This window comes from Eretmochelys imbricata, chromosome 23, assembly GCF_965152235.1.
Source record: "Eretmochelys imbricata isolate rEreImb1 chromosome 23, rEreImb1.hap1, whole genome shotgun sequence".
NCBI classification, from domain to species: Eukaryota; Metazoa; Chordata; order Testudines; family Cheloniidae; genus Eretmochelys; species Eretmochelys imbricata.
Window position 1 is genome coordinate 15,580,485 of NC_135594.1, and position 10,909 is coordinate 15,591,393.

General features: G+C 64.2%; 2 protein-coding genes across 2 annotated transcripts in view; one reads left to right on the plus strand and one right to left on the minus strand.

Moving 5' to 3' along the window:
- LOC144278844 (cathepsin D-like) overlaps positions 1-2,260 on the minus strand; it is a 13,752-nt gene extending 11,492 nt beyond the window's left edge. The window contains exon 1 of the mRNA XM_077840201.1: positions 2,228-2,260. Within this exon, the coding sequence (XP_077696327.1) occupies positions 2,228-2,260 (33 nt within the window). The remainder of the gene's footprint in view (positions 1-2,227) is intronic.
- A 2,420-nt stretch (positions 2,261-4,680) lies between these two features.
- ASPDH (aspartate dehydrogenase domain containing) overlaps positions 4,681-10,909 on the plus strand; it is a 10,064-nt gene continuing 3,835 nt past the window's right edge. Inside the window, 6 exon segments of the mRNA XM_077840202.1 lie at positions 4,681-4,735; positions 5,068-5,212; positions 9,020-9,111; positions 9,433-9,581; positions 9,748-9,965; positions 10,522-10,689. Of these exon segments, the coding sequence (XP_077696328.1) occupies positions 4,681-4,735; positions 5,068-5,212; positions 9,020-9,111; positions 9,433-9,581; positions 9,748-9,965; positions 10,522-10,689 (827 nt within the window).

The following is a 10,909-nucleotide window of genomic DNA, read 5'->3' on the forward strand; positions in this document are numbered from 1 at the left end:
CACCCAAAGCCTGCCTCTCTCTAACTATCCCCATATGCCCCCATCTATCCCCCCACACTCTATCTATCTATCTATCTATCTATCCCCATCCACCGCATCTATCTATCTATCTATCTATCTATCTATCCATCCCCACCCACCGCATCTATCTATCTATCTATCTCCATCCACCGCATCTATCTATCTATCTATCTATCTATCTATCTATCTATCTATCTATCTATCCCATCCACCGCATCTATCTATCTATCCATCCCCATCCACTGCATCTATCTATATATCTATCTATCTATCTATCTATCTATCTATCCCCATCCACCGCATCTATCTATCTATCTATCTATCCCCATCCACCGCATCTATCTATCTATCTATCTATCTATCTATCTATCCATCCCCATCCACCGCATCTATCTATCCATCCCCATCCACCGCATCTATCTATCTATCCATCCCCATCCACCGCATCTATCTATCAATCTATCTATCTATCTATCTATCTATCTATCCATCCCCATCCACCGCATCTATCTATCTATCCATCCCCATCCACCGCATCTATCTATCTATCTATCCATCCCCATCCACCGCATCTATCTATCTATCTATCCATCCCCATCCACCGCATCTATCTATCTATCTATCTATCCCCATCCACCGCATCTATCTATCTATCTATCTATCTATCTATCTATCTATCTATCTATCTATCCATCCCCATCCACCGCATCTATCTATCTATCCATCCCCATCCACCGCATCTATCTATCTATCTATCTATCTATCTATCTATCTATCTATCTATCTATCTATCTATCCCCATCCACCGCATCTATCTATCTATCTATCTATCTATCTATCTATCTATCTATCTATCTATCTATCTATCTATCCCCATCCACCGCATCTATCTATCTATCTATCTATCTATCCCCATCCACCGCATCTATCTATCTATCTATCCTCATCACCGCATCTATCTATCTATCTATCTATCTATCTATCTATCCATCCCCATCCACCGCATCTATCTATCCATCCCCATCCACCGCATCTATCTATCTATCCATCCCATCCACCGCATCTATCTATCAATCTATCTATCTATCTATCTATCTATCTATCCATCCCCATCCACCGCATCTATCTATCTATCCATCCCCATCCACCGCATCTATCTATCTATCTATCCATCCCCATCCACCGCATCTATCTATCTATCTATCCATCCCCATCCACCGCATCTATCTATCTATCTATCTATCCCCATCCACCGCATCTATCTATCTATCTATCTATCTATCTATCTATCTATCTATCTATCTATCCATCCCATCCACCGCATCTATCTATCTATCCATCCCCATCCACCGCATCTATCTATCTATCTATCTATCTATCTATCCCCATCCACCGCATCTATCTATCTATCTATCTATCTATCTATCTATCTATCTATCTATCTATCTATCTATCTATCCCCATCCACCGCATCTATCTATCTATCTATCTATCTATCCCATCCACCGCATCTATCTATCTATCTATCCTCATCCACCGCATCTATGTATCTATCTATCTATCTATCTATCTATCCATCCCCCCACACACCATCTATCTGTCTATCTATCTATCCCCCTCCATCCCCCACATCTATCTATCCCCCCACACCATCTATCTATCCCCATCCACCACATCTATCTATCTATCTATCTATCCCCCCACACACCATCTATCTGTCTATTTATCTATCTATCCATCTATCCCCCTCCACCCCCCACATCTATCTACCCCCCCACCCTCTATCTATCTATACCCCTCCACCCCCGACATCTATCTATCCCCCACACCCTCTGTCCTATCCCCATCCACCCCCTCTATCTATCTATCCATCCCCCTACACACCATCTATCTATCCCCATCCACCACATCTATCTATCTATCTATCTATCTATCTATCTATCTATCTATCCCCGTCCACCACATCTATCTATCTATCTATCTATCTATCTATCCCCCCACACACTGTCTATCGATCAATCTCCCGCCCCCAGAGTTAGCTCACACACACAGATCACACACAGAGACCTGCTGGCAGACGCGTACAGAATCACACGGATGCAGCCACACACGTGCCCACCCTGACACAGACCCCTGTGCACTGAATTGCCTGCACCCACCCCCACTAACACGCACCCACCCATGCTGGCAGCCACCAGAGACCCACTGGAATCATAGGCCGAGCCGTGTAATCGCACATGCGTGTCACCATAAGCACCATGCACGTGACCTCCCACGCCACGCTCGTGCCCCTGTGCAGACTGTCCCCCGCCCCCCCCGCCAGAGCTCTGTGTTCGGACAGCTGAGTGCTTGCGGGGGGTGGGGGGAGCATGTGAGCTGGGGAACCGTCACTCTCTCTGACACCCCCTCTCTGGTTGCCATGCCAACACTGGCAGGGCGGGAACAGACGCCAGTGGATCCCTGTGGCTGGCGTAGGATGCTCCTTATCTCATTTTGAAAGGGGGGGGGGCTGTGTAGCACCTGGCATGACGGCCGGTGGGGGGCATCGCCATCAGGGACCTGGCACAGTGTGCGTGGGGGGCCCCAAATCTCAATCGGCCTCTATGCAGCACCTGGCATAACACACCCGTGCCAGCTGCCTGCTTGGCCCCCTCCCCGCCCCCTCCCGCCAGCTTGGAAAAGCTCTGGGCATCTCCAGCAGAAATCCCCCCCTTCCCCAGAGCAGCTCCCTCTGTTCCTCATTTTCTGCCTGTTGAACCCGATGCTGCAGGTTGTGGGGGGTATTGCTCAATTAGATCCCGATGCTGGGGGGCAGGGGATGAGCTGCAATCTGTCTGGCCTGGAGCAGCTGTCCCGCCCCTCCTGCTGTGGGGCTGGAGCTGCAGTGAACCCTGGGAGGGAGAAGCCTTTGAAGGGCCACCACCAGCAGGTGCCTGGCAGGGGTTGGGCATCCTCCGGGACGGGTGAGCCCGGCTGTGGTTCTGGGCAAACGGCCGAGTCTCCATCGGTGCAGCCAGAGCCACGGATCTCATGTGGGCAGGGGGCTCAGGACCCCCCCAGCGGTGCCCAGGACCCAGTGAGCACCAGGAGGACCCAGCCACCTGTCTGGTACCGGGGGACCTAGGGAACCCAGCTGCTGCTATCGGGGGACACCATCCTTCTTGGAACTGGGGATAGAACCCAGGAGTCCTGGCTCCAGCAGCCCCTTTCCTAACCCACTAGGCCCCACTCCTCTCCTAGAGCTGGGGAGGGACCCCAGGAGTCCCAGCTCCCAGCCCCCGCCCTCGCTCTAACCCACCAGACCCCACTCCCCTCCTAGACCCAGAGATAGAACCCAGGAGTCCTGGCTCCAGCCCTGCCCCCACCCTGCAGAACCCAGCTGTGAGCAGGAGCCCTGCCGCATGCCAGGCCTACGGCGCCACCGTCCTGCCGCCCATTGCCAGGTGCAGCCCTGCCATGGGGACACTGCTCCAGCCGCCCCCTCCCCTCACTCCCCCCAGCCTAGGGTGACCTCGGCTCCGTGCCGGGGGCAGGGCAGTGGCTGCGGGGGCGAAAGGTCCCTTGGCTGTGATGAGCCCTGGTCTGGGGGGAGAAATGCCAAAGGCTCCCCCCACCCCCACCAGCCCCAGCCCCAGATGTCCCTAGACACCAGGGCCCGTGGGAACTTGGGCACTGCGTGGGGCTGGGTAAGATGCCAAGGGACCATGCACCCGCAATATCCCCAAGCAGTGCCCGGCAGGCACAGTGCGTGTGTGTGAGACTGTGCTCTGGCAGGGACAGCGAGTGTGTGTGTGATTGTGCGCTGACAGGGATGGCGTGTGTGTGTGATTGTGTGCTGGCAGGGTCAGTGAGTGTGTGTGTGTGTGTGTGGGGGGGGGTGGGATAGCTCAGTGGTTTGAGCATCGGCCTGTTCAACCCAGAGTTGTGAGTTCAATCCATATATGGATCTGGGGCAAAAATTGGGGCTTGGTCCTGCTTTGAGCAGGGGGTTGGACTAGATACCTCCTGAGGTCCCTTCCAACCCTGATCGTCTCTGATTCTCTGTGTGTGTGATTGTGTGCTGGCAGGGACGGGGTGTGTGCACACGGCCCTGGAAGTCTGAGCCATTGGAAGGAGTCGCAGGGACCAGGACACCGAAGCCACCTGCACCCCACAAAGGGTTAAACGCTCCGGGTTGACCATTAACTTCGCCCAAGGGAGCGTGGGACGAAGGTCGCTGGGCCCAGGATTCGCTCTGGCTTCGGGTGGGGAGGGGGGCAGCCCCGATCCTGCCGGCACAGCACCACGGACAGACAGCTGGATGGGGCGGGGTATACAGAGAGACGGGTCTGCCTGGAGATAGACAGATAGCGTGGTAGCCGGTTCGGTCCCAGAGGGTGGGGAACGGACCCTGTTCCGGTGGACTGGCCGTGGGACCTGTCATACCCCCCGCTGTCCCCCCCCAGCCAGCCCCACGCTGATTGGGACATGTGCTTTGCTCTGCTGGGACTGGCGTGAATGGGCGCACAAGGGCCCACGGCCGCGCTTTGGACCCCGGCGTCCCTCCCCCTCCCCAAAGAGTGACACCCTCCCACCCCCTGCTCCGTGGGGCAGTGCCCTGCCCGGCGTGACGCTCCCCGGCTTGTCCTCGTGTCTCGGCCCAGGGGCGAGCGGGCCAGGATGTGCGACGGGCCGGCCAGGCGGAAGGTCGGGATCGTGGGCTTTGGACATTTGGGTATGTCGTAAGCCCCCCTCCCCACCCCGCCTGCCAGTTGCTTCCCAGGGGATTGGGGCTCACCCAGGGCTCGGGGGGCTGCTGCTTCCCTGGCTGGGGCCCTGGGGGCTGGACGGGGGGGCTGAAACGGGGGCAGGGGGGGAGACAGGCGGGGTGGCTTTATGGGCCGCACCACTGCACCTACGGCAAGAATTCTGGGCCTGATGGGGGGGCAGCTCCACCCCCCTCAACCTGAGGGGCCTTGTCCTGGGGCGGGCGGGGAGTGGGGGGAGTTGGGTGTCCGGGCCCCTGGGGTTCCCAGCCATGTCAGTCAAGCCCCCTCCTCGCCCTAGGCCAGTATCTGGTCCGGAGACTCCAGGAGGAGGGACCCCGGCACGGCCTGGAACTCGCCTTCGTCTGGAACCGGGATGCGCGGAAGCTGCGGGGGCAGGTGCCGGCTTCCCTCCAGCTGCAGGACCTGGCCCGGTTCCCCGAGCGGTGAGTGCTTCCCGAAACACGCCCCCCCCCTCCAGCTGCAGGACCTGGCCCGGTTCCCCGAGCGGTGAGTGCTTCCCGAAACACGCCCCCCCCCTCCAGCTGCAGGACCCGGCCCGGTTCCCCGAGCGGTGAGTGCTTCCCGAAACTCCCCCCCCCCTCCAGCTGCAGGACCCGGCCCGGTTCCCCGAGCGGTGAGTGCTTCCCGAAACACCCCCCCCCTCCAGCTGCAGGACCTGGCCCGGTTCCCCGAGCGGTGAGTGCTTCCCGAAACACGCCCCCCCCCTCCAGCTGCAGGACCCGGCCCGGTTCCCCGAGCGGTGAGTGCTTCCCGAAACACCGCCCCCCTCCAGCTGCAGGACCCGGCCCGGTTCCCCGAGCGGTGAGTGCTTCCCGAAACTCCCCCCCCCCTCCAGCTGCAGGACCTGGCCCGGTTCCCCGAGCGGTGAGTGCTTCCCGAAACCCCCCCCGCCCCCTCCAGCTGCAGGACCCGGCCCGGTGCCCCGAGCGGTGAGTGCTTCCCGAAACCCCCCCTCCAGCTGCAGGACCCAGCCCGGTTCCCCGAGCGGTGAGTGCTTCCCGAAACCCCCCCCCGCCCCCTCCAGCTGCAGGACCCGGCCCGGTTCCCCGAGCGGTGAGTGCTTCCCGAAACCCCCCCCGCCCCCTCCAGCTGCAGGACCCGGCCTGGTTCCCCGAGCGGTGAGTGCTTCCCGAAACCCGCCCCCCCCCTCCAGCTGCAGGACCCGGCCTGGTGCCCCGAGCGGTGAGTGCTTCCCGAAACCCCCCCCCCCCCTCCAGCTGCAGGACCCGGCCCGGTTCCCCGAGCGGTGAGTGCTTCCCGAAACCCGCCCCCTCCAGCTGCAGGACCTGGCCCGGTTCCCCGAGCGGTGAGTGCTTCCCGAAACACCCCCCCCCTCCAGCTGCAGGACCCGGCCCGGTTCCCCGAGCGGTGAGTGCTTCCCGAAACACCCCCCCACTCCAGCTGCAGGACCCAGCCCGGTTCCCCGAGCGGTGAGTGCTTCCCGAAACACCCCCCCCCCTCCAGCTGCAGGACCCGGCCCGGTTCCCCGAGCGGTGAGTGCTTCCCGAAACCCCCCCCTCCAGCTGCAGGACCCAGCCCGGTTCCCCGAGCGGTGAGTGCTTCCCGAAACCCCCCCCCGCCCCCTCCAGCTGCAGGACCCGGCCCGGTTCCCCGAGCGGTGAGTGCTTCCCGAAACACGCCCCCCCTCCAGCTGCAGGACCTGGCCCGGTTCCCCGAGCGGTGAGTGCTTCCCGAAACACCCCCCCCCTCCAGCTGCAGGACCCGGCCCGGTTCCCCGAGCGGTGAGTGCTTCCCGAAACCCCCCCCTCCAGCTGCAGGACCCAGCCCGGTTCCCCGAGCGGTGAGTGCTTCCGAAACCCCCCCCCGCCCCCTCCAGCTGCAGGACCCGGCCCGGTTCCCCGAGCGGTGAGTGCTTCCCGAAACCCCCCCCGCCCCCTCCAGCTGCAGGACCCGGCCCAGTTCCCCGAGCGGTGAGTGCTTCCCGAAACCCGCCCCCCCCTCCAGCTGCAGGACCCGGCCCGGTGCCCCGAGCGGTGAGTGCTTCCCGAAACCCCCCCCCCCCCTCCAGCTGCAGGACCCGGCCCGGTTCCCCGAGCGGTGAGTGCTTCCCGAAACAACCCCCCCTCCAGCTGCAGGACCCGGCCCGGTTCCCCGAGCGGTGAGTGCTTCCCGAAACCCGCCCCCTCCAGCTGCAGGACCCAGCCCGGTGCCCCGAGCGGTGAGTGCTTCCCGAAACCCCCCCCGCCCCCTCCAGCTGCAGGACCCGGCCTGGTTCCCCGAGCGGTGAGTGCTTCCCGAAACCCGCCCCCCCCCCTCCAGCTGCAGGACCCGGCCCGGTGCCCCGAGCGGTGAGTGCTTCCCGAAACCCCCCCTCCAGCTGCAGGACCCAGCCCGGTTCCCCGAGCGGTGAGTGCTTCCCGAAACACCCCCCCCCTCCAGCTGCAGGACCCGGCCTGGTTCCCCGAGCGGTGAGTGCTTCCCGAAACCCCCCCCGCCCCCTCCAGCTGCAGGACCCGGCCTGGTTCCCCGAGCGGTGAGTGCTTCCCGAAACCCGCCCCCCCCTCCAGCTGCAGGACCCGGCCCGGTGCCCCGAGCGGTGAGTGCTTCCCGAAACCCCCCCCTCCAGCTGCAGGACCTGGCCCGGTTCCCCGAGCGGTGAGTGCTTCCCGAAACCCCCCCCTCCAGCTGCAGGACCCGGCCCGGTGCCCCGAGCGGTGAGTGCTTCCCGAACACCCCCCCTCCAGCTGCAGGACCCGGCCCGGTTCCCCGAGCGGTGAGTGCTTCCCGAAACCCCCCCCTCCAGCTGCAGGACCCGGCCCGGTGCCCCGAGCGGTGAGTGCTTCCCGAACCACCCCACCCCCACCCCAGCTGCAGGACCCGGCCCGGTTCCCCGAGCGGTGAGTGCTTCCCGAAACGCCCCCCTCCAGCTGCAGGACCCGGCCCGGTTCCCCGAGTGGTGAGTGCTTCCCGAAACCCCCCCCTCCAGCTGCAGGACCCGGCCCGGTTCCCCGAGCGGTGAGTGCTTCCCGAAACCCCCCCCGCCCCCTCCAGCTGCAGGACCCGGCCTGGTTCCCCGAGCGGTGAGTGCTTCCCGAAACTCCCCCCTCCAGCTGCAGGACCCGGCCCGGTTCCCCGAGTGGTGAGTGCTTCCCAAAACCCCCCCCCTCCAGCTGCAGGACCCGGCCCGGTTCCCCGAGCGGTGAGTGCTTCCCGAAACCCCCCCCCGCCCCCTCCAGCTGCAGGACCCGGCCTGGTTCCCCGAGCGGTGAGTGCTTCCCGAAACCCCCCACCCCCACCCCAGCTGCAGGAACCAGCCCGGTTCCCCGAGCGGTGAGTGCTTCCCGAAACCCCCCCTCCAGCTGCAGGACCCGGCCCGGTTCCCCGAGCGGTGAGTGCTTCCCGAAACCCCCCCCTCCAGCTGCAGGACCCGGCCCGGTTCCCCGAGCGGTGAGTGCTTCCCGAAACCCCCCCCCTCCAGCTGCAGGACCCGGCCCGGTGCCCCGAGCGGTGAGTGCTTCCCGAAACCCCCCCCTCCAGCTGCAGGACCCGGCCCGGTGCCCCGAGCGGTGAGTGCTTCCCGAAACCCCCCCCCTCCAGCTGCAGGACCCGGCCCGGTGCCCCGAGCGGTGAGTGCTTCCCGAAACCCCCCCCCTCCAGCTGCAGGACCCGGCCCGGTGCCCCGAGCGGTGAGTGCTTCCCGAACACCCCCCCCCCCAGCTGCAGGACCCGGCCCGGTTCCCTGAGCGGTGAGTGCTTCCCGAACCACCCCCCCCCCCAGCTACAGGACCCGGCCCGGTTCCCCAAGCGGTGAGTGCTTCCCGAAACCCCCCCCGCCCCCTCCAGCTGCAGGACCCAGCCCGGTGCCCCGAGCGGTGAGTGCTTCCCGAAACACCCCCCCCCTCCAGCTGCAGGACCCGGCCCGGTGCCCCGAGCGGTGAGTGCTTCCCGAAACCCCCCCCTCCAGCTGCAGGACCCAGCCCGGTTCCCCGAGCGGTGAGTGCTTCCCGAAACCCCCCCCGCCCCCTCCAGCTGCAGGACCCAGCCCGGTGCCCCGAGCGGTGAGTGCTTCCCGAAACACCCCCCCCCTCCAGCTGCAGGACCCAGCCCGGTGCCCCGAGCGGTGAGTGCTTCCGAAACACCCCCCTCCAGCTGCAGGGACCCGGCCCCTGAGACCCTGTGGCTCCTGCTACAGCCGAGCCCAGCATGGGCAGTGCCAGCGTTAATGTGCCCCCCTCATGCCCCCCGGTCGCTGTCTCCTGTCCCTGCAGCGAGGCGGATCTAGTGGTGGAAGTGGCTCATCCCTGCATCGTCCGGGACCACGGCGCGACCTTCCTGTCCGGGGCAGATTTCATGGTGAGGGGTAGGAGCGGCACCATCCCTGGCCGGCAGCGGGGTACCCAGGGGACGGGGTGGCATGGAGCGGGCACAGCACGGGGCCCTGCTGGAGATGCGGGAACACGACGGGGAAGCCCTGGGGCTGTGACGATGCCATGCAGGGGACGCCTAGGGGGACGGGATGGCAGTGGGCAGGGACGTTCTCTGTGGGGGTGAGGGTGTGACGTAGGGGTGGCCAAGGGGAGTGAGGGTGCCCTGGTGGGGGGGTGTGTGCAGTGTGTGTGTGTGTGTGTGTGGGGGGGTCCTGGCTTACTGCAGGCAGCTTTCCAGGTTTCTTTCTCCCCAGGTGGGCTCCCCACGTCCCTGGCTGACCAGGCCACGGAGATGCGGCTGAGGGAAGCTGCCCAGCGTGGGGGGCACACGCTGTATGTGCCCCGGGGGGCGCTGTGGGGCGGCGAGGACATCCAGCGCATGGATGACAGGGGTGTGCTGCAGGTGGGGGTCTTGGGCCTGCCTGGGGAGGGGGGCACGTGGACCCTGGTGTGGGGCAAGGGACAGCGATAAGAAACTGTCTCTGCTCCCCTGGGGAAGTGTGGGGGGGGGTAAAGGGGGCTATCCCCCCCCGCCCCCGCAGGGCTGACTCTCTGCCCTCGCTTTCCAGGGCCTGAAGGTGACCATGATCAAGCATCCGGACAGCTTCCGGCTGGAGGGGGCGCTGAGGGAGCGGCTGGGGGCCGCGCGGGCCGTGCTGTACGAGGGGCCCGTGCGGGCTCTCTGCCCGCTGGCCCCCAATAATGTCAACACCATGGCGGCCGCTTGCATGGCCGCCCCCAGCCTGGGCTTCGATGGGGTCCAGGGGTGTCTCATTGCTGACCCCAGGTTAGTGCATCCCCGCCTGCTCCCTGCTCCCCTGATCCCTGCACCCCCCTGCTCCCTGCACTCCCCCAGTTCCTGCTCCCCCCAGTTCCCTGCTCCCCCCATCCCTGCTCCCTGTACCCCCCCGCTCCCTGAACCCCCAGATCCCTGCTTTCTGCACCCCCCCTGCTCCCTGCACCTCCCCAGATCCCTGCTCCCTGCGCCCCCGATTCCTGCTCCCTGCACCCCCCAGTTCCCTGCACCCCCCAATCCCTGCTCCCTGCACCTCAGTTCCCTGCTCCCTGCAGCCCTTGCTTCCTGCACTTCCCCAGTTCCCTGCTCCCCCCTGCTCCATGCACCACCCAGTTCCCTGCACCCCCCCCCCCCCCAGTTCCCTGATCCATGCACCCCTGCCCCAGTTCTCTGCTCCCCTCCAGCCCGTCTGTGCATGGCTGCCCCCACCCTGCTGTCTCCAGGACAGTGCCGCTCCCTGCCCTGATCCTTGCATCCCCCATGTCTCTTTCCCCAGCATGGTCCCCCTGACCCCGGCACTGACCTCACTGCCCTCCCGTCCCCACAGCCTCCCTGACTGGCATGTGGTGGAGGTGGAGGTGACCGGCCCACCCGGCGAGCGCGGGGACCAGGCCTTCACGGTCACCACCAGGCGCAGGAACCCGGCCTCCCCTGGAGCTGTCACTGGGGCAGCTACCTTCCCTTCGTTCTGGAGCAGCCTGCTGGGTAAGGGAGGGTAGGGTGGAGGGCCTTTGGGTATGTACGGGGGGCGGAATCTGCCTGCTGGGACAGACTGAGCCCTGGGGAGAGCGACTCCTGGGGGCCACCACTGCGGGGAGTGGGGGTGGGGGGGGTTCCCCCAGACCTGGGGAGTGCAGCTGTCACTAGGGGTGCAGGGACTGGCTAATGCCTGGGCCAAGGTGTCTTCTGTGGGGGATGAGGTGCCCTGGGCTGGA